Here is a 23,805-nt window from a genome sequence, read left to right on the forward strand (position 1 = left end):
TTTCCAAAATAACTGCAGTTCCCTTTCCTCTGAGCATGTATTAGTAATTATTATTTTTTTGATTTAATAACGATTGACAAGTCCGTAGGGTAAGAGGGATACAACTTCACACAATTCCCACCACCAGAACTCCATATCCCCTCCCCTCCCCTGATAGCTTTCCTATTCTTTATCCCTCTGGGAGCATGGACCCAGGGTCATTGTGGGATGCAGAAGGTGGAAGGTCTGGCTTCTGTAACTGCTTCCCCGATGAACATTGGCGTTGACAGGTCGATCCATACTCCCAGCCTGCCTCTCTCTCCCTGGTGAGACAGGGCTCTGGGGAAGCGGGGCTCCAGGACATATTCAGTTGCAGATGCTACCATGAGGTCAACCTGACATCCCTGGGGTCCCCAGGGAAGTCAGGTTGACCTCATGGTAGCATCTGCAACTTGGTAGCTGAAAAGCATTAGGATATAAAGCAGAACAAATGGTTTAATAATCAGGAACCTAAAGCTAAGAATATAGCAGATGAGATTTGAGGTCTCCATTTTTGGAAAAAGCTCGGAGGCCCATTTTAGGCATATTCCAAGGGTCCCATGACTTTACCAATTCTTGCAGGAGCCCGACAGCGAACATATTAATTCTAATTGTTACATCTGCACCAGCACTTGATGTTGTCAGTTTAATGAATTTAGTCATTCTGGTAGGTATTTATGGTATTTACTGACATCTCGTCTGGTTTGAATTTGCATATCCCTGATGATAAATGGTGTGATCTTTTAATCAGCTTATTTGTTCTTCTGTCCTTTGTGGTCTAGTGTTTGTTGTCATTCAACCTGTTTTTCTAGTGGGATTAGGAAGACGTTTTCTTTTTTTTTCTTCATTTTTATCTAACACCATTTAAAAAAATATTTATTTATTCCCTTTGTTGCCCTTGTTGTTTTATTGTTGTAGTTATTATTGTTGTTGTTGGATAGGACAGAGAGAAATGGAGAGAGGAGGGGAAGACTGAGAGGAGGAAGGAGAGAAAGATAGACACCTGCAGACCTGCTTCACCGCCTGTGAAGCAACTCCCCTGCAGGTGGGGAGCCGGGGCTCAAACCGGGATCCTTATGCCGGTCCTTGTGCTTTGCGCCACCTGCGCTTAACCCTCTGCTCTACAGCCCGACTCCCCTAACACCATTTTTTAAAAAATATATTATTTATTAGAAAGATAGGAGGAGAGGAAGACCCAGACATCAGTCTAGTACATGTGCTGCTGGGGATTGAACTCAGGACCTCATGCTTGAGAGTCCAATGCCTCATCCACTGTGTCACCTCCTGCACCACTTTTTTTCTTCTCATTTTTAAAAAAACTTTGTGATTAATAGTGCATCACAAGATTGTGAGATTACAGGGTCTAGTTCCACATCACACCTCATCCAAAGCTCTATACCCCTACCCTTCCACCTCCCAAAAATAACAGAGTTTTTACAATGTCTAAAAAAGTTTGCTGCTTCTCTGATCTATACTTATTTCACTAAGCATAATCACCTCCAGTTCCATCTGTTTTGTCCCAAAGGACACAATATAGTTTTGTTTTGATGGCAGACTAGTATTCCATGGAGTATATATATTCTGTAACTTTTTTTTCCCCCTCGCTCCCAGGGTTATTACTGGGGCTAGGTGCCTACACTATGGATCCACCACTCCTGGTGGTCATTTTCACTCTCTCTCTCTTCTTATCTGACAGGACAGAGAGAAATTAAGAGGGATGAGGAGATAGATAAGTAGGGGCAGAGAAAGATAGACTGCAGACCTGCCAGCACCACTCATGAAGCATACCCCTTACAGGTTGGGAGCTGGGGCTTGAACCTGGGTACTTGCTCATGGTAATATGTGTGCTTAATCGGGTTCTTCATCACCCCCCCACACTTTCTTATCCAGTCTGTTGATGGGCATTTAGTTTGCTTCTGCTCTGACTGTTGTGAATAGTGCAGCTATAAACAGGGGCCAAATATATCTCTTCAAATTAGTGTTTGCATGTTCTTTGGATAAATACCTATGAGTGATATTGCTGGATCATAAGATAACTTCATTTTTATTTAAGAACTCTGCATTTAGTCTTCCAAAGGGACCGCACTAGTTTGTATTCCCAGGGAGTGGTTTTCTTTCCCCCCATTTTCTTCCTCCAGTGTGATGTAGGTCAGATTTGAACTTGGGTCATGTGCATGGTAAAGTAGGTGTGCTGGCCAGGTGAGATAGCCCTTTCTTTCTTTGTTTCTCTCTCTCTCTTTTCCTTTCTTTTTCTTCTTCTTTAAATGTCACTGATGTCTTTTTTATTTTACTTAACTAGAGCACTGATCAGCTCTGGTTTATGGTGGTGTGGGGGACTTGAACCTGGAACCTTGGAGCTTCAGGCATTAGAGTCGCTTTGCTTAACCATTATGCTGTCTACCCCTGCCAACCTCCTTCCATTTCTTATGTGAGATTTTTTTTTTAATAACACAAGTGGTCAGGTGGTACACCTGGTAGAGTGTACTTGTTACCACGTGTAAGAACCCAGATTCAAGCCCCTGGTCCCCACCTAAGAGGGAGAGCTTCGTGAGGGTGAAATAACACTGAAGATACCTCTCTCTCCCTTTCTTTTTCTTTTTTTTTTTTTATATTTATTTTATTTATTTATTCCCTTTTGTTGCCCTTGTTGTTTTATTGTTGTAGTTATTATTATTATTGTTGTTGTTGGATAGGACAGAGAGAAATGGAGAGAGGGAGGGGAAGACAGAGAGGAGGAGAGAAAGATAGACACCTGCAGACCTGCTTCACCGCCTGTGAAGTGACTCCCCTGCAGGTGGGGAGCCGGGGTTTGAACTGGGATCCTTATGCCGGTCCTTGTGCTTTGCGCCACCTGCGCTTAGCCCGCTGCACTACAGCCCAACTCCCTCTCTCTCCCTTTCTATATTCCCCTTCCCTCTCAACTGTCTCTATTAAAAAAAAAAAAAAAAACAACAACTCCTCATCCTTAAGTTCTTGAACATAATTCTGACTGCTGCTTCTAAGTCCTTACTTGCTCATCCTAATATCTAGGGGCAATCTTTGGTTCACTTTTTTTTTTTATTATCTTTATTTATTGGATAGAGACTCAGAAATTGAGAGGGTAGGAAGAGATAGTGAGAGAGATGAGAGACACCCGCAGCCTTGCTTCACCACTCACAAAGCTTTAACCCTGCAAGTGGCTTGAACCTGGGTCCTTGTGCACTGTAATATGTGCTATCCAGGTGTCCCCACCTGGCCCCTGGTTCACTTTATTTCTTATTTATTTTTTTTTGCCTCCAGGGTTATCGCTGGGGCTTGGTGCCTGCATTACGAATCCACTGCTACTGGAGGCTATTTTTCTTACCCATTTTATTGCCCTTTTTGTGTTTTTTATTGTTATTGTTGTTATAGCTGTTGTTGGATAGGACAGAGAGAAATGGAGAGGAGGGGAAGACATCGAAGATGAGAGAAAGACACCTGCAGACCTGCTTACCGCGTGCGAAGGGACCTCCCCTGTAGGTGGGGAGCCGGGGGCTTAAACAGGGATCCTTATGCCGGTCCTTGAGCTTTGCGCCATGTACACTTAACCTGCTGCACTACCACCCAGCCCCCCCATTCACTTTTTTTAAAAAAATATATTTATTTTCCCTTTTGTTGCCATTGTCTTTTTAAAATTTTTTTTTTTTGTTTCTGTAGTTGTTATTGATGTCGTTGTTGTTGGATAGGAAAGAGAGAAATGGAGAGAGGAAGGGAGTACAGGAGAGAAAGATAGACACCTGCAGATCTGTGAAGTGACTTCCCTGCAGGTGGGGAGCCGGGGGGCTCTAACCGGCATCCTTATGCCAGTCCTTGTGCTTTGCGCCACGTGCGCTTAACCCACTGTGCTACTGTCCGATTCCCTGGTTCACTTTCTATTGACTTTTTTCTCTTGGTTATGTGTCACATTTTCTTTTTTTTTCTTTTTTAAATTAATTTATTGTTGAGAAGATAGGAGGAAAGAGAGAGAACCAGACATCACTCTGGTACATGTGCTGCCTGGGACTGAACTCAGGACCTCATGCTTGAGAGTCCAAAGCTTTATCACTGCGCCACCTCCTGGACCACTGTGTCACATTTTCACTTCGTCTTTTTTTTTTCTTTTCTTTTCTTTCTTTTTCTTTCCTCCTTCCTTCCTTCCATTCTTCTTTCTTTCTTTCTTCCTGTCTTTCTTCCTTTTTTTTTTTAAATAGTTTATTTCAGTAGAGACGGAGAAATTTGAGACGGGAGTAGGGAGAGAGACACCTGCAGCACTGCTTCACCACTTTTATAACACTTCCTCCCTGCATGTGGGAGCCGGGGGTGGGTTGGGGTGGGGGGGCTTGAACCTGGGTCCTTGTGCATTATAGCATGTGCACTCAACCAATCAGCTGCACCACCACCTGCCCCCTCCCGCACCCAGTCATATTTCTAGTGCTTGTTTGTGTTGTGCTGGATGGCGAGGCTATGGTGAATGTGTTGTCTTGCAGCGTGGCCACAGTCGCAGGCTGCCCTGTGTGTTCTTGGAGAGGTACGGTTCACACTTTGTTTGGTTTTGTGCTTGTTGGAAGAACATTTTTTTGTCCTGCAACATGGTCTGTCAGACACTACACTTCAAGGGTTTCTATGGAGGTCCTGAGGTACTTATTAAGCTTCCTGTGGCAGATGTCAAAGTTGAGTAAAACTATATAATAAAGTGGGGAGAGCAGATTTTATTCATTAACTGCTGGCTGTGGAGGAGGGAGCTGAGCTTCATTGCAGTTTGTGCAGAGGTGACTGGGCATTTTCTCCTCTTTCTGTGACCGGTGCACTGCCCACTTTTGACTTGTGGTACCAAGAATTGGATCTGGGGCCTTTGAACCTGAGGCATAAAAATAAAAGTCTGGGGAGTCGGGCGGTAGTGCAGCGGGTTAAGTGCAGGTGATGCAAAGTGCAAGGACCAGTTTAAGGATTCTGGTTCGAGCCCCCGGCTCTCCACCTGTAGGGGGGTTGCTTTACAGGCAGTGAAGCAGGTCTGCAGGTGTCTGTCTTTCTCTCCCCCTCTCTGTCTTCCCCTCCTCTCTCCATCCTATCCAATAATGATGACGTCAGTAACAACAATAATAACTACAACAATAAAACAACAAGGGCAACAAAAGGGAATAAATAAATATTTAAAAAGTCTGTTGCATAATTTATGTACTTATTATCTTCCCAGTTGATGACTGTTTTTTGTTTTAGACTTATTTATTTACTAATAAGAAAGAGGAAACCAAAGCATAACTCTGGCCCATGTGTTGCTGGGCATGGAATTTGGGACCTCATTTCTTGGGGCCCAGGACTGGGCATTGTAAGGGAAACTGAAGGAAGAAAAAAGAGGGGAGGCTTTAGTGAGAAATTTCAAAGGATTTCATGGTATAAATGTGACTAGGACAGCTATGCCTGCTAGCTTGTTGTATGCTTTACATTGGGTAGTGCACATATTACAGTGCACAAGGACCCAGGTTTAAGCCCCTGGTCCCCACCTGCAGGGGAAAAGCTTCATGAGTGGTGAAGCAGAGTGGCAGGTGACTGTCTGTTTCTTTCCCTCTCTCCCTCCTCTCAGTTTCTCTGTGTCTATCCAATAATAGATAAATAAAAGTAAAAAATTAAAAAGATTTATTCCCGAGTATTTATAGCAGTAGAAACAGATACGTTTCAAAGGGGCTTGAAGAGTTTATAGCTGTCTTTTTTTTTTTTTAAAGATTTTATTTATGAGAAAGATAGGAGGAGAGAGAAAGAACCAGACATCACTCTGACACATGTGCTGCCGGGGATCGAACTCAGGACCTCATGCTTGAGAGTCCACAGCTTTATCATTGTGCCACTTCCTGGACCACTATAGCTTCTTTTTTTAGTACATGTTCTGAGAGAGATCAAGAGCCTGTGTTAGGCATTGGCTGAAACAAACCATACATTCTTTTTTTAATATTTATTTTCCCTTTTGTTGCCCTTGTTTGTTGTAGTTGTTGTTGTTTTTGATGTCATTGTTGTTGGATAGGACAGAGAGAAATGGAGAGAGGAGGGGAAGACAGAGGAGGAGAGAAAGATAGACACCTGCAGACCTGCTTCACCGCCTGTGAAGCAACTCCCCTGCAGGTGGGGAGCTGGGGGCTCAAACCGGGATCCTTATGCTGGTCTTTGTGCTTCGCACCACATGTGCTTAACCCGCTGCGCTACTGCCCAGCTCTCCAAACCATACGTTCTGGTTCGCAGACCTAGGCTTCTTCAAATTGATCCAGACCCCCAGCCTAGTTCCAAGAAGCATTGGTAAAGTCATTGATTGGCCCAAGGAAGTCTTCTCTTTTCTTTTCCTTCCCTCCTTCCTCCCCCCCCCCCCATTAATTATTGCTGTGGCTCAGTGCCTTTATGTTGAACCCATCATTCCTGGTGGCCTTTTTTTCGTTTTTATTTTGTTCGATAGAATAGAGGTAAATTGAGAGGGGAAAAGTGGAGATAGATATAGATATCTGCTTCGCTGCTCATGAAGATTCCCTCCACCCCTGCAGGTGGGGAGCAAGGGCTTGAACCAGAGTCCTTGTGCATATAATGTGTATGCTTACCTGGATGCATCACTGCCCTGCCCCAAAGGGTGTTTTTTTTCCCCAGAGCAGCCATTCAAACCAACCCAGTCTGGCTTTTGGTGGAACTGGGCTTTGAAGCTGCAACCTTAGAGGCCTCAGACAGGAGGGTCTTTCTGCATCGCCACTGTACTATGTAACCAGTCTTACTTTAGTTATTTTTTTAATTTTACTTTTTTTCTATTTTTTAAAAATTTTATTTTACTTATTGGATAGAGAGAGAAATTGAGAGGGAAGGGGGAGTTAGGGAGACACCTGCAGCCCTGCTTCACCACTTGTAAAGCTTTCCCCCTGAAGGTGGGGAACTAGGGGCCTTGAACCCACATCCTTTCTAGGGGCCTTGAACCCACATCCTTTCGCGGTGTGTGTGTGTGTGTGTGTGTGTGTGTGTGTGTGTGTGTGTGTGTGTAACCAGGTGCACCACCACCTGGCCCCCTAATCTTTAGTCTTATTGTTTAAGATAGAAGTGTTGTCAGTTTGTTAAATCACTTAATCTTGAAATGTTACTGTTATGCTGAGTCATTATTTTGTGGTCTGTTCTTTAAAAATGTATTGTCTTGTCTCTTTACACTTTCACAGGTTGAAGATCCAGGTTGCTTCTGGGTTATTATAAAAGGATCTAATTCCTTCTTAGATCATGAAATTGACTATCGAAAACTCAATAGTGCCATGAATGACTTCTATAATAGTATGTGTCAAGATATAGAGATAAAACCATTAATGTTGGAAGAAGGCCAGGTATGTATTTGAGTGAGTGTGCTTTAAGCATTCTATCTTGAAATAATACTAAAAAGGTAGATAATTTTTAGTAACTGACATGATCAAAATGAGTAAGTTTTGTTTTTACGAGGGTTAGAGACATAATGGTAGAGAGGGACTGAAGAGACAGGGAGAGACACCACAGCCCTATTGTACTGCTTGTACAGTTTTCCCTGCAGTTGCTTCCATGCGGCAGGGGCACTCCAGTCTTTGTCTTTGCACATGCTAAAGTGCTCACTCCAGTGGATGAAATATCTTCCAGCCCTTTGGAGGGTTTTTTTTCTACTTTATTGAGATAATGACAAAATAGTGTGTAAGTTTAGGCATTGATTAATACACACTCATTGCACAGTCACTCCATCACGTGGTTGCCTAACATTACCTCACATAATCACTACTTTTTGTATGGAGAATATATAAGATCTACTCTTATTTATAGCAACATTAGTATACAACTACTTTTTTTTAAAGTTTTTATATTTATTCCCTTTGGTTGCCTTTGTTGTTTTATTGTTGTCGTTGTTGGATAGGACAGAGAGAAATGGAGAGAGAAAGGGAAGACGGGGAGAGAAAGACAGACACCTGCAGACCTGATTCACTGCCAGTGAAGTGACTCCACTGCAGTTGGGGAGCCTCCCCTGCAGGTGGGGAGCCATGGGCTCCTACCAGTATCCTTATGCTGGTCCTTGCACTTTGTACCACCTGCGCTTAACCCGCTGTGCTACCACCCAATTCCCACAATAATGTATTATATGTATTTCTTGCCACTAGGGATAACCCTGGGGCTCATGATGAGTCTGGCAGCTAGCTATGCTTTTCTTCCTTTCCCTCCCCCCTTCCTTCCTCTTTCCCTTCCTTCTGACAAACAGAAATAGAAAGGGAAGTTGGTTATAAAGAGGGAAAGGGAAAGAAAAACATCAGTGGTCTCAGGCGGAAGTTGAAAAACAAGATCAGGAAAGAAAACACAAGTAGAACCTGAACTGGCGTATTGCACCAAAGTAAAAGACTCTGGGCTGGGGGGGTGGGGAGAATACAGATCCAAGAAGGATGACAGAGGACCTAGTGGGGGTTGTATTGTTATATGGAAAGCTGGGAAATGTTATGCATGTACAAACTGTTGTATGTACTGTTGAATGTAAAACATTAATTCCCCAATAAAGAAATAAATCAAAAAAAAAAAAAAAGAAAGACATCGGCAGTACAGTTTTATTGCTCTTGAAGCTTCCTTCCTACAATAGGGGACTGGTGACTTGAACCTTGGACTTTGTTCATGGTAACATGTATGCTTTACTGGGTGTACTACTTCCTGGCCTTGACAGTACATAACTTTAGTGTCTGTGATACATTTGATCCTTGGAACTGTTTCATCATCTTTTTAAAATACTTTATGGGAGCTGGGTGGTAGCTCAGTGGGTTAAGTGTACATGTTGTGAAGCATAAGGATCCTGGTTTGAGCCCATGGCCCCCCACCTGCATGGGGGTCGTTTTCACAAGTGGTGAAGCAGGTCTGCAGGTGTCTATCTTTCTCTCCCCCTCTCTGTCTTCTCCTCCTCTCTCCATTTCTCTCTGTCCTATCCAATAAAAACATCAAAAACAACAATAACAATAACAACAACAAAATGGAGAAAATGGCCTCCAGGAGCAGTGGATTTGTAGTGTGGGCAGTGAACTCCAGCAAATACCCTGGAGGCAATAAAAAGAAAAGAAAAAAGACTGACCTGGGGATTTTTGTGGTTACTTCCTGACACTCCTTTTTTGTGTTACTGCCCATCAGGGTTTCCCCCTCTCTCCACCTCCACCCCCCCACCAGAGCACTGCTCAGTTCTGGCTTATGGTGGAGCAGAGCCATGAAGTGTGGATCTTGGAGGTTCAGGCATGAGAATCATTTTGCATAACCACTCACCAACTTTTCAGGTGCTATTTCACCATCCATTGATCACCACTGCCCACGTTAACTCTTTTCATTTAAACTTATAAAGTGGTATTTTTGTTTGTTTGTTTACCTTGCACATATCATCCATGGAGTTTTCTTTGATGTTTTAAGATGGTGCTGAGGATTAAACCCAAGGCATGATACATTGCGTAGCCACCTCCCCGGCTCCTCTGATCTACTTGGTGCCTCCATTGTCCCATGTTTGCTACTAAAAGTCCTAGTATTCCACAATTTTAAAGTTGATTGTATGAATTAGCTATATGAATTAACTGGGAAGTAGAATGTACGTTAGGATTCTTTCTAGAATACCTTTTAGTTCTCTGTATAATCAGAGGTTTTTAACACTGGAGTTTTCTTTCTTTTTTTCTTTTTTACTTTCTAGGTTTGTGTGGTTTATTGTCAGGAACTGAAGTGTTGGTGCAGGGCTGTTATTAAGTCACTCGTATCTTCAGCAGACCATTACCTGGCAGAATGTTTTCTTGTGGATTTTGCCAAGTACATTCCAGTAAAATCTAAAAAGTATGTATATATTTTGCCTTATGCTCTTTAAAGGGAGAATCATTAGACATTTTCACCACCACCATCCTCCCCACAGACACATGTGTGCACCCTATCTTTTCCTGCGTGTGTGTGTGTGTGTGTGTGTGTGTGTGTGTGTGTGTGTGTCTCCATAGCTTAGCTCTGGTTTATGGCAGAACCAGGAGTTGAATCTAGACCTTTGTGCCTCGGGCATGAAAGATTATTTTGAATGATTATTATACTATCTCCCTGACCCTACAAACACTAGTTTTAATTGCCACCAGGGTTATGATTATTGCTGAGGCTCAGTGCTGGCACTACAGATCCAGTGCTCCCAGTGGCCATCCCCCACCTCCCCTTCTTCCTATTTTTATTTTTGATAGCGTAGGGGATATAGACAGATAAAAAAGAAGAGGCACCTGTAGCTTTGCTTGACCTCTCATGAAACATCCCTGCTGCAGACTAGGTCCTTGTGGACAGAGAGAAATCAAGAGAGGAAGGGAAGACGGGGGGGGGGGGGGGGGGGGAGAGAAAGATAGATACCTCCTGCAGAGCTGCTTCACCACCTGTGAAGCGACCCTTCTGCAGGTAGGAAGTTGGGGGCTCAAACCCAGATCCTTATGCTAGTCCTTGTGCTTCATGCCATGTGTGCTTACCCCACTGCACTACCGCACAGCCCCCACTATTATATTGTAATGAAATGTTACATGTGATTTTTCTTTATATTGAAACTATTTCTATTTCATTGTTAAGCATTCGAGTTGCAGTCGAGAATTTTATGCAGCTTCCCTACAGAGCGAAAAAATTCAGACTGTACTGCACAAAACCTTTGACATTACACATTGACTTCTGTGAAGACAGTGCTGAAATTGTGTAAGTGCAGCTTATAATGTATGTTGAATCATTAGTATAAGTCTTAAGTAGAGTATATGCTCCTTGTTAAATCAGGTCTTCTCCAAAGTGTTTAGCAGTTTCAAAGTTCTCTATACTTAGAAGATTCCTCCTTCTTCTCCCCCCCACACCTTCTAGCAGAACAAGTAGAAATAGGAAGGAACTGAGGAGAGAGTGAGAGTGATAGCAAGTGATAGTTGCACCCCCAGTGGGCTGGGGGTGGGCAGACAGAAGAGACAGACTCTACCAGGAGGTGTCTTCGAGTATATGTAAAACCTGAGCACAGAGCTGAATTTCTTCCATAGTAACATCTCCAAAGACTGAGGGAGGTTAGAATAATACTTTTTTTGTGCCCACTCCTCCCTTTTTCTGCTGCAGGATGACATTTCCAGGTAAAAAGAGACAGAGATGGATAGATACAGCACCAGAGCGTTCCCTAGTTCAGTGGGGGCCGAAGCCCAGGTCACATGCATGGCAAAGCAGGTACTCTCCTAAGTGAGATATCTTGATGGCCCCTTTCTCCTTATCAAAATTAATGACTGGGGTCTTGAGTGCTTTTAAAAAAATATCCAGGTGTTCAACAGATTCAGAATCCACACAGTGAAATTTCCCAGGCACAGCGATTCTGATATCTGGGGGATGGGTGGGTTAGGTCCCACGTGGGTGTACCATATGCCGGTCCCTGTTCAGGTGCCAGATGCCTGGCTAGCTTCACAAACGGGAGACAGACGACCAGGGACTCATGGCTGAGCTGGAACGCAGTTCAATCTTCATTGATGAGCGAGAATGCAGTGCAATCTCTCTAATCTCCATTCATTAGAAAATCCTGTCCTTTATATCTCCTGAGGCAGAAGTGTCAGGAAGAGAAAGTACATAGGATGGGGGTGGGGAGAAGGAGAAAAATGCGCAAACCAGTGGGGATTAAACAGTGGAAAACAGGCTGTGACTAGGGGAGGGGGTGGAGTGGAAAAAGAGCCAGTGGGGATCAAACCAGTGCGGGTCTCAAACAACAATGATTATGTAAACAGACCACAGCGTCAAGCAGTGCAGGGGAACTTAACATGATGATCAAAACAGAAGGGGTTTTAAAAGCAGAATTAGACGCATACCAACATTTCCCCCTTTCTTTTTAACTAACTATGACAGATCATTTTTAAGCAAAAGATATTGATGGAGTGGGGACCAGAAGTCACAAGGAAGGAAAAATGGAAGTTTGAGTAGTTTTCTTTCCTCCCTCTCCTCCCTTATCGGGGCATTTTATTATTACCTGATCAATGACAGATCCTTCTGTGGTCTACTTGGAAACTTGTGTAGGGCGAGTTATGCAGACAGGCTCCCATGCCTAAGGCTTAGAAGTTGCAGGCTCAGTCCCCAAGTACCACCATGAGCCAGTGCTGAGCAGTGCTCTGGTTAAAAAAGAAAACAAAGCCTGTACATAGGTAGCATTTCAAGGAAGGGAGAACACCTCATGTGGTGCAGGGTATGAACCTGGTACCTTCAATATGCAAGTCCAGTGCCCTGCCTGCTGAGTCCCTGCTCCACCACAAAATAGTTAAAAAAAAAAAAAACAACTCAAAAAGCAGGGGGTCACAGAGATAGCTCAGCACATTAGAATACAGGACTTGGTCACAGAAAACCGTGTAACTAAAGCACAGAAGTAAATAGTGACCTCCTAGAGGGCCAACTGAAAAACAGGAAAAGGTGTCCTGAGAGGTCAGCAGATGTTTTCAAATATTTGATTCATTATAAATGCTATTAAGAGAATAATAAAATAAATTACAAAGTATTATACTTCCAGTGTGGGTGGTGGCCAGAAGCGAGTTGTATCATTTCCCTCCAGACAGGGGTCTCTTATGGGGTTCTCCTTTCAGTCCCCTATCTCATTCCCCCAAAGTCTGATTGGATGGTATAGTCGTATAGAATTGGTTAGTTGGTAAATAAAAATACAAAAAAAAAAAAAGAATACAGGACTTGGAGATTCTATCCCTGCATCACCACATGCCCGAGCTGAGCAGTGCTCTGAGCACATAAAAAGTAATAAATCAGGCCATGAAGATAGCTCGCCTGTACAGGGTGTCATGTGAGTGACTCAGGTTTGAATCCAGCTCCCACTACACTGGGGGAAGCATCCGCGCTGTGGTGTTTTTCTGTCTCTGTGTATATGTCTCTCCTTATCTCTGCCTGAAAATTTTGGCCTGGATCAGTGAAACTTTGGTGATGACAAAAGTAAAGTCAGTGATGATAGTAAAGTCAGTGAATTTTTTTTCTGCCACCAAGGCTTTGCTACAATGTTGTGTTTTTGTTTCTACTGCTTTCAATGAATTTTTTTTTTTTAAGATAAGAGGGAGAGAGAGAAGGCAAGGTGTGAAGAAAGGGTGAAGAACTCCCATAACCTTTTGTACAGTGCTTCAATCCCTAGATCTCCATATATTGACTTAACCCATATCTCTCTTAACCCCTTTCTTTTTGAGGCTTTCATGGAATCTTCACTACCGTTTACAAATGATATTGTTAACTATTGGTGATATGATAATGTTAACTGTGGTGTCAAGCTCCAGTCTTTCTCCTCACCCTGTAGGTCAAGGGGTAGTATTCCAAACCTTTAATCACATGGTTGACTCCTTCAGGAGCCAAACTATCAATTGGTACTTCCCAGGCACCACGTCATTAGCAAAAGACATCCTTATCCTTTTCTCCGTATAGGGAGTTCTATTGGTTTTGAGAGTTTTGTGCCAAAATAGGGTTGAAGACTACATACTTAGGTGGAGTCAGGGCCTCAGACATGCACAATTTCATCTCCCGGTGCTGTTCTTTCATTCAGAGGGAGAGGGACAGACACCGCAGTAATGGAGCTTCCTCTGATGCCGTAGTGCTTCTCATGTTCGAGTCTGAGACTTGAACCTTGGGTGTGCACTTGGCAAGGCAGGTGCCCTACCAAATAGTTACCTCTGCAGCTCTGTTATTTCTCATTGCAAATCTGTATCACACATTGGAATGGCAAGATGACAGAGAAAAGTGGGAGGTGATGATCAAAGAGGGTCAGTAGAGTGAGGAATACTGTGAAATAATTGTGACTGGCTTTCCAAGATTACTCTTAAGAACGTTGGTTCAAGCCACAAGTTTGTGGCAGCCGGTGCTGAACATACCACTCTCAGGATCCCTGCTCCTTGTGTTCTGGGGAGACAGATATGTTCCACTTGTCTGGGGATGGTGCTGTTGGGACAGGCAGTGCTGTAGTGGTAGGCATGGGTCACTTAGGAACGTCCAGATGGGACACCAGGTACAGCACGTCTCATTGGTGCAGGAGCAGTGGTGAGAGGGTACCACAAGGCATTGCACTCCAGAACGTGGGCAGGCAGACTCCTCATTGTGTGCATTGTGTATTCAGTGTATAATGGCAAGGACACTCAGTGTATGGTTTAAAATGATCCTAGTATACTAGCCTCGGAATGTCTCTTAGTGAAGTTATGTCTGTTCACTATTCCAGACCTGCCAAGAAGTGGGACAGTGCAGCTGTTCAGTATTTTCAGAACATCCTCAAAGGTAAGACAAGAGGATGACTGTTGTGGCTTGCTTTGGGCTGATGCCTAAGGTGCCTTGACCTTCTAATAGTGAAGCACACTGAGAAGTGCCTGCCTAGTCGTTTGGCCCGCTTCCTGTGGATTTGTAAGTTACTGGGAACTTCTTTTGCCCTAGGTTTCAATGTCATTCAATACCCCCTGAAATTTTAGGGATGGCTGTGAGTACCAGTAATTGACAGTTGAAATTAGAAATGGTTTGGGTGGAGAATTCCCTATACGGTAATCTGTGACACTGCAAAATTAGTTTTCATGCCTTACATAGAGCCAACAGTTGATTAAATTCATAACTTTCTGGTGAACAAGAAATAGCACATCGGTATTTATTGTGTCCAGATCATTATTGCTAATAAAAAGATGTATGCAGCATATACATCTATAGTATAATGTAAGATGTATCAGGGCACCTACTTAGTGAGCTCTACTATGTTGTTGGCAGAGTCCCATATATGGCATCATTTCTGACCTTGGCATCCAGGAGCCAAATAGTTGTGTCTGTCTCTAAGGACTGTTTGAATAGTGGGTATGATGTGCCTGAGGTGTCCCCTTGCTCCAATTGGGGAATCTGGCCTCCGTTTCTCTCCTACTCCATTGTCTGTGTTTAAGTAAAGTCTGGTTAGGGTTAAGGTAAATAAATCACAACAAAAATGAGAAAGAAAAGAAAAAGCTGGATGTTCCACGCTGGTGGAAATGGAAGTTCCAGGGCTGGGGAGATAGCATAATGGTTCTGCAAAAGACTTTCATGCCTGCAGCTCCAAAGTCCCAGGTTCAGTCCGCAGCACCACCATAAGCCAGAGGTGAGCAGTGCTCTGGTGTGTATCTTTCTGTACCTCTCTGCCATTAAAAATAAATGAATAAAAGAAAGAAAGGGAGGAAGAAAGAAATGCAAGTATTGACCCTTGTGGGTCTTTTGGGATGCTGGGAAATGAACAGATTCAGAAGAGGTTTGATTGTATACTGTGTTGTTACTCTTGTGTAGCCTTCTGTGAGGCTAGTTTCCTCGCCTGTAACATGAAAAACATTTATTCATAAAGGACTTACCATGGTATACTAGGAATTCTGCAGAGCTTCAGTTGGGTTATTCAGTGTTTGATGGAATAGCTAAGACCTCTAGTACAAGGAGCATTTAGATTCATATGAGAGACCGGAACTGAAAATGAGGCTTGGGAGTCACTGAAGGAGACGAAAGGGCCAAGGTGTTCCTAAGGAAGAGGATGCTGTGGATAGGAGCCAGACGTGTAGCTGGCCCTGTGATGGGAGAGCCTTTTACACACCAAGCCTGCCATTCCTTTGCTGTAAAGTCCACCCTGCAGGAGGAAGGTCTTGGACATAATAGAAGTGGCTAATCAAAAGTGGTCAGCAGAGATGATTAGGAAAGTCCTAATTGTTAAATCAGCTCATTTCTGTTTTCATTTATGCTATTTAGCAACTTCTCAGGTGGAAGCCAAATTATGTGCTGTGGAGGAAGATACTTTTGAGGTTTACCTTTACGTAACGATCAAAAACGAAAAAGTAAGTGAAATAATTATATTACGACAGTGTTTGGGGGAAGGGGCCAGCTTATGGTGCACCTAATTGAGCACACGCGTTAGTCATCATGCACAAGGGCCCAGGTTCAAGCCCTCAGTCTCCATCTGCAGGGGGAAGCTTCACTATTGGTGAAATGATGTTGTAAGTGTCTCTATCTCTGTCTCCCTTTCTTCTCCCAGTTTCTCTTTGTCATATCAAATAAATAATAGAAGTAATCCAGAATTGTGTATTCTTTTGGTTACTTTTAAGTATTGTGCATGTGTGCATGTGTGTGGTATGTTTTTACCAGGGTACTGCTCAGCTCTGGCTTGTGGTGCTGGGGACAGAGCCTGGGACCTCAGAGTGTCAGACATGAAAGTCATTTGCTTAACTGTTAATGCCAACTCCCTGGCCCATTTTTGCAATCAGGGTTGTCCCTGGGGCTCAGTACATGCATTATGACTCCACTGTTCCCAATGGCCATTTTTTTCCTTCTTTTATTTGATAGGACGGAGGGAAATGGGGGAGGTGAAGGAGGGGAGAGATAGCTATAGCCTACTTCACTGCTTCCCCCCTGCAGGTGGGCACAGTGGCTTGAATGTTGGTCTTCACTCACAGTAATACATAAATTTTACCCAGTGTGCTAATGCCTAGCCTGTACTTTGGTGTTTTTATTTAGGATTTTATTTAGTAATTGACAAGATGTCATTTATATAGTGATACGTATGAATCCTCTTGTCAGATCATGTATAAGTACATGTTTTTGGTATGGTTTTTATTTTATTTTTTTAATTTATTTTTATTTTTCGTGGTCTGTGATGTAGCACAATGGATAAAGCAACTCTCAAGCATGGACTCTCAAGCATGAGGTCCTGAGTTCAATCCCCAGCAGCACGTGTACCAGAGTGATGTCTGGTTCTCTCTCCCTCCTATCTTTCTCATGAATGAATAAATAAAAACCTTTTAAAATTTATTTTTTTTATTATCTTTATTGGATAGAGACAGCCAGAAATTGTGAGGGAAGGGGTGACAGGAGAGAGACAGAGAGACACCTGCAGCACTTGTGAAGTTTTTTCCCCTGCAGGTGGGGACTAGGAGCTCAAACCTGGGTCCTTTCACACTGTAACATGTGCGCTCAACGAGGTGTGCCACCACCTGGCCCCTTTGATATGATTTTTAGCATTGCTTTTTTTCTTTTATAATTTTCTTAGTACTTTACATATGCTTATTATAGAGAATTTGAATAATATATTTGGAAGATTTATCACACATGAGTCTCACCTGTTAACAATTACCTGGCCACTCTGTATGGTGACACAGGGGCATAGTTCTGCACTTTGTGTAGGTCAAGGTACAGATTGGAACCCTTATCAGGCATCTGTAATGTGATGCCAGAGAATGAGCCCAGTGCCTCTGTATGCATGCTGCTTCCACTGAATCACTTCCCTGGCCCATTTTTCGTTCTTTAACTTAGAGGGAGGAGAGGGAAATAGACAACACAGCAACTTTCCACCATTCATGGACCTCTTCTGATACCTTGCATGATGCTCCCATAGGCTATGAATCAAGAACAGTAAATAATAGTTTGTGCATGTGTAACATTTTTCTCAGTTCCCCACTTAACAATTCAAGCCCCACTAGGTCCTCTGTCTTCTAGGACCTGAACCCTCCCTCCCACCCCAGATTCTTTTTTTTTTTCAATTTTTAATTTTTGAAAAATTTTTTAAAAAATATTTATTTTATGTATTTATTCCCTTTTGTTGCCCTTGTTTTATTGTTGTAGTCGTTGTTGAATAGGACAGAGAGAAATGGAGAGGGGGGAGAGAAAGGCACACACCTGCAGACCTGCTTCACCGCCTATGGGAAGCCAGGGGCTTGAACCTGCAGGTGGGGACCCGGGGGCTCGAACCGGGGTCCCTAGGCTGGTCCTTGCGCTTTGTGCCACCTGTGCCTAACCTGCTGCGCTACAGCCCGGCTCCCTCAATTTTTTAATATTTATTTTCCCTTTTGTCACTCTTGCTTTTCATTGTTGTTGTAGTTATTACTGTTGTCATCGTTGTTGGATAGGGCAGAGAGAAATGGAGAGAGGAGGGGAAGACGGGGAGAGAAAGATAGACACCTGCAGACCTCCTTCACCACCTGTGAAGCGACTCACCTGCAGGTGGGGAGCTGGGGGATCAAACCGGGCGGGATCCTTATGCAGGTCCTTGTGCTTTGCTCCATCTGCCCTTAACCCGCTGCGCTACCGCCCGACTCCCCACCGCAGATTTCTTTTACTTTGGTGCAATACACCAAATTCCAGTCCAAGTTCTGTTGAGTGTTTTTCCATCTCTTAGCACTGAAGAGTGAAGTGAGCAGTTATTTTGTGGAATAACTCTTGTGTTGCCCCACTTGAGTTTGAAACACCCTTGGAATGATTAGATAGAGGTTGTCTGTTTCTGGTGGGAATGCTGCAGAAGTGAGGCCATGTCCTTCTCAAATGAATCATGCTAGGAGGATCTAGATGCTATGTCCCCTATTACTAGGCAGGTTAACTTTGATCACTTAAGGTGGCATCTGCCAGGTTTTCCCTCTTCAGAATTAATACATTGATGGTATTAAGTACTTTGTGACTATGCGGCTATCCATCAATGATTCTTGACTGCAAAGCTTATTACTATGGCATTTGCTTATTTCCATCGTTGTGTGTGTGTGTATAATTTTTTTTCCCTCCAGGGTTATCACTGGAACTTCATACTGGCACTATGAATTCATTTTTTTTCCCATTTTATTGGCTAGGACAGAGAGAAATTGAGAAAGGAGGGGGAACACAGGGTGAGAGAAAGACACCTGCAGACCTGCTTCACTGCCTGTGAATTGACCCCCCCCCCACAGGTGGGGAGTCGGGGGGGGGTTCAAACTGGGATCTTTGCATGGGTCCTTGTGCTTTATATTTTGTGCACTTAACCTGGTGTGCTACCATCCAGCTCTCCTGTTCAATATTTTTTAATTGAAATTTTATAAATAACAAATGTCTTTTCTCCCTACTTTCTAATTCATTCTATTATCTTAGTATGTATTTGTGGATATTTATTTCACTCTAGGGGGCTATGATTCACTCCTGTTATTTTCTTACATTAGGAGCTTCTTCAAAGTGCCTTGTGAGTCCTTTCAAAGTTGTGTTGAAAGTCCTGGCTCTCTGTTCTGACAGGTGCTCCCTACTGCTAATGTTTTCATTTTTCATCTCCAACCATAGAATTAACCATTTTTTAAAAATAGAAGTCTTAGTTCTTTTTGATGAAAAACAGGATTGAAACCCGAAAATCAAGGGTATTGAGTTGTGCTTGTTGTGACTGGGGATTCTGCACTGTAGTAACTCTTAGCAGTCTGCGTTTACACTAACCCATGCTCACACATCTATATTGATTCCTATTTCTCTCCATAGTACTGAGAATTTTGATACCTCCTGTCACAACTTTGTACCACAACATATTCTTCCCTCTCATCCCATGTTTCTGACAGTGAGAATCTTGGTTCATGCTTGATGCATTTATTTGATGTATTAGCCTGAGTATTCACCTAATGTAATTTCAGAAAAGAAACTGTATCTTTAACAATAGCCCAAACACTTCCCCAAAAGTTAAATTCTTTTCTTTCCTACACTCTTCATTATGATTATCTCATTTCCTTGAAACAAGGTTCATTTTTTTACTGATTATATTGCATTTCCCCCATATCCTTCTTGACTTTTACCTGTAACTTTTCAGTTTTAGTACTTTGTAAAATCACCAAAAATGTCTATTGTCCCAGTCTTGTAAAACATCTCTTCTTACATGTTCTCTGTTGATGTGTCCCTTTGTTTTCAGGAGGACTTTTCTTTCTTTTTTTTTGTGCCTTCAGGGTTGTTGATGGGGCTTGGTGCCTGCACTCGAATCCACTGCTCCTGGAGGCCACCTTTCCCTTTTTTGTTACCCTTGTTGTTTATCGTTGTTGTTGTTACTGTTGTTATTGCTATCGTTGTTGGATAGGACAGAGAGAAATTGCTTAATAAATTGCTTAACCCGCTGCGCTACTGCCCAACTTCCACATACGATTTTTCTTTCTCTGTATTAAAGCTACATATGGATGATATCTTGCCCTGCAGGATGACAAAGTGCAGACAGCATTCTTAGTCAAGACAAAAGAGTGGCCAAGTGTGTTCATATTGCTTCCCTACAAACAAACAAAAAACCAGGGCTAACAGTTCTTTTCCAGCCTCCAAATGAAGTATAAGAATGCGTTTGCGGGAGTCGGGCGGTAGTGCAGCAGGTTAAGTGCATGTGGCACAAACGCAAGGACTGGTGTAAGAATCTTGGTTCGAGCCCCCAGCTCCCCACCTGCAGAGGAGTCACTTCACAAGTGGTGAAGCAGTTCTGCAGGTGTCTATCTTTTTCCATTGTCCTCTTTCCATTGTTCTCTTCCTATCCAACAATGACAACAATAATTACAACAATAAAATAACAAGGGTAACAAAAGGGAATAAAAAAAAATGAATGTGTTCCCAAGTTTTCTCTTTTTGCCTGGCTTCTTTCACTCACAATTTTTTTTAAAGAAACTTTATTTATATGTTTATTTTCCCTTTTGTTGCCCTTGTTTTTCATTGTTGCAGTTAATGTTGTTATTATTGATGTTGTCGTTGTTAGATAGGACAGAGAGAAATGGAGAGAAAAGGGGAAGACTGAGGGGGAGAGAAAGATAGACACCTGCAGTCCTGCTTCACTGCCTGTGAAGTGATTCCTCTGCAGGTGGGGAGCCGAGGATCGAACCGGGATCCTTATGCCGGTTCTTGGGCTTTGCACCACCTGTGCTTAACCTGACTCCCTCACTCAAAATTATTTTAAGGTAATTCCACATCATTCCCTTTACTGTAAAGTAGTCTTCTTTTTTCTGGATATCCTAAATGTGTTAATCTACACACTTAACGATGGGCATTTGAGTTGTGGCCGGTTTGGAGATACTACAAATCAAGTTACTGGGCCAGGCAGTGGAGTACCTGGTTGAACACACATGTTAAAATGCACAAGCCCCCAGTGCTCACCTACAGGGAGAAAACTTTTAGATCTCTGCAGTAGTGCTACAAGTGTCTCTTTATCTCCCCCTTCCCTCTTGATTTCTTTCTGGCTCTGTCCAGTAAAAATTTCTGTGACTATTGAGTATACCTTTTTGTGTTGCTATGCTTTCACTTTGCTTAAACACATAGGAGTCAAACTTCTGCTCTGCATGGTATTGTAGATATTAAGAAACTGACAAGTTTTCCAGTGTATTCTAGTTGACTGTTCTATAACTCCATTGGCGACGTATGAGAATTCCAGCCCTTCCGCATCTTCTTCAATGCATATTCAGTCATCCTGATAGTATAATGGCATTCCATTAGAGTTTAGATTTGCTTTTTCCTAGTGACTAAAGACATTGAATGTTTTCCACATATTATTTAAATGCATATGACATGTAATGGAGTATTTATTTACATTTTAGACTTAATAGATAATTTTCTTTTTATTAAACTATGATAGCTTTTTGTATATATTTTGGATAACGTGTTCATATAGATAATTTTAAACTATTTTTCTTCCCACTAGTATGTTGCATTTCATCTTACATAACAGTATTTCTTTAAGAGCAGAATTAGAAATTTGGTAGAAATCTACCAAAAAAGGGGAAGACTGAGGGGGAGAGAAAGATAGATACCTGCAGTCTTGCTTCACTGCCTGTGAAGTGACTCCTCTGCAGGTGGGGAGCCGAGGGCTTAAACTGAGATCCTTATACCGTTGCTTGCATTTTGTGCTATATATATATATTTTAAGGCTATATTTAATTTATTAGTAATAGGGTTGATCAGAAATACTTAGTGTTACCAGAACAGAACTAAAGGTTTCCAAGACTTTGGGGGCCAGGCGGTGGCGCACCTGGTTAAGCGCACACATTAGAACTCAAGGTTTCCATCAAATTAGTCTGATAGTCGGGTTAAGTTTGTATTATTATCTGCATAGTTGCATCACTATATTTGTCTTACTATTCATGAAATGTTTTAAATTGTGCAGGTTTGTGTTAATGATGATCTTGTTGCAAAGAACTTTGCTTGTTATGTGTCACCTATGGAGAGTAAAAATCTGGATTCTTTAGAGAAACCAAAATTGAATATAAAGTCAACATCCTTTTCCAATAAACTCAATCCAGCACTTACTCTTTGGCCAATGTTTTCGCAAGGAAAAGACTCTCAAGGAATGGAAAGTAAGTGAATTCTGTGGTCTGGAGAGTGGTTCAGTGGATAAAGCATTGGCCTGTAAAGCATGAAGTCCTGAGTTCAATCCCCAGCATCACATGTACTAGAGTGATGTTTGGTTCTTTCTCTCTCACCTCCTGTCTTTCTCATTAGTAAATAAAATCTTGAAAAAAAGGGGGGGAGGTAAGTGAATCTTCAGCAGTATGCCAGTTTTAAACTTATATTTATAACAGTCTTTGTGCATAGATATAGGTTGTACAGGCTTTTCCCCAAATGGACCTAGAATTTGAGCTTAATACTGTGATTTTATTTTTTTTAAAAAATATATATTTCTTCCCTTTTGGTGCCCTTGTTGCTTTATAGTTGTAGTTATTATTGTTACTGATGTCGTCGTTGTTGGATAGGACAGAGAAATAGAAGAGGGGAAGACAGGAGGGAGAGAGAAAGATAGACACCTGCAGACCTGCTCCATCACTTGTGAGTTGACCCCCCTGCAGGTGGGGAGCCGGGGGCTTGAACCAGGATCATTACACCAGATCCTTGTGCTTTGTGCCACGTGTGCTTAACTTGCTGCAATAACCACTTGACCCCCACATTTGTTTTCTGTAGTCCCATTATATTGCTCTCCTGAGTTAGTAGTGTCTTCTATAAATTAACAACAGAAGCAAAAGTAGAGGAAGTTTGCCAGTGAACTCACATATGCATTTTTATTTCATGCTTTAATCCTGAGATGTGTGTGTGTGTATTTTTTTTTTTTTTGTCAGTGTCACATGGTCTAACTCTCCTGGCACAATCTCTCCAATATCCATGGTCCAAGAATGTTGTTGCTGACCTACAGCCAGCTACTACAGTCCTGAGTAAGTTCTCATTTCTTTCATAGAATGAAGTGTCAATCCTACCTACAGTGGAACCAATTTGTGATGTATATGCTGAAATAATTTATCTTATAGTTCATACTAAGAGGATACTAATGGGGCCATGTGGTGGTGTACCTGGTTAAGTGCACACACTATACTACAAGAATCCATTCACTACCTGCAGCAGGGAAGCATTAGGAACAGTGAAACAGTTTTGCATGTGCCTGCCTCCTTCTCCCACTCTCTCCCCTTGCACCTCCTTCCCTCTCAATTTCTCTCTTCCAAAGTAAAAAAAAAAAATTAAAAATGTATTAAAAACTACTAAAAGGAGTCTTAAAAATGGATTCTATTGGTTTAATTTTTTTAAAGATATTTATGGGAGGAGAGAGAGAAAAGACTATCATTCTAATAAATGGCAATATTGGGAATTGAACTGTGAACCTCACACTTGAGATTCCAGTACTGTAGCCATTCCAGCACTTCTCAGGCTGCTAGAGAATTTTACTATAAGGCAAAGACCATACCAGACAATTTTCACACCTAGGCTAACCATTGTCCAGGCCTTGTCTTCGGAGCATGCATATGAGTATCTCACATATCAATAAAAGTAAGACAAGGCATTTATAAGGGTAAAAAATGCCTAGTCTGTAATTTCTTGTCTTTACCATATGTACTGAATTAGAATTGTTGAGCAAGGATGTAATCAGATGACCTCTATGACACTTGGTTTGTCCTTGGTGATTCTACTTGACACTTACATGGACTTTTGGGTATAATATTGTCTGTCTGTCTGTGTGTGTGGTGTATCCTCAACTGAACTAAAACAATAACCAACTAAAATGCTCTCTACATTTAAAATTCTTTTTAATAACTTAGCAATGTTGTCTATCACAGAAAAATATAGATA

At 42.3% G+C, this 23,805-nt stretch overlaps 1 protein-coding gene across 2 annotated transcripts in view; it reads left to right on the forward strand.

The window, feature by feature from the left end:
- TDRD12 (tudor domain containing 12) overlaps nucleotides 1-23,805 on the forward strand; it is an 81,436-nt gene that overhangs the window by 2,132 nt on the left and 55,499 nt on the right. For both annotated transcript variants that reach the window (XM_060185670.1, XM_007539503.2), the window contains exons 2-8: nucleotides 7,191-7,349; nucleotides 9,686-9,822; nucleotides 10,576-10,695; nucleotides 14,201-14,256; nucleotides 15,718-15,803; nucleotides 21,860-22,049; nucleotides 22,806-22,898. In XM_060185670.1, coding sequence (XP_060041653.1) covers nucleotides 7,191-7,349; nucleotides 9,686-9,822; nucleotides 10,576-10,695; nucleotides 14,201-14,256; nucleotides 15,718-15,803; nucleotides 21,860-22,049; nucleotides 22,806-22,898 — 841 coding nt within the window. The remainder of the gene's footprint in view (nucleotides 1-7,190; nucleotides 7,350-9,685; nucleotides 9,823-10,575; nucleotides 10,696-14,200; nucleotides 14,257-15,717; nucleotides 15,804-21,859; nucleotides 22,050-22,805; nucleotides 22,899-23,805) is intronic.

Source organism: Erinaceus europaeus, chromosome 2, assembly GCF_950295315.1.
Source record: "Erinaceus europaeus chromosome 2, mEriEur2.1, whole genome shotgun sequence".
NCBI lineage: Eukaryota > Metazoa > Chordata > Mammalia > Eulipotyphla > Erinaceidae > Erinaceus > Erinaceus europaeus.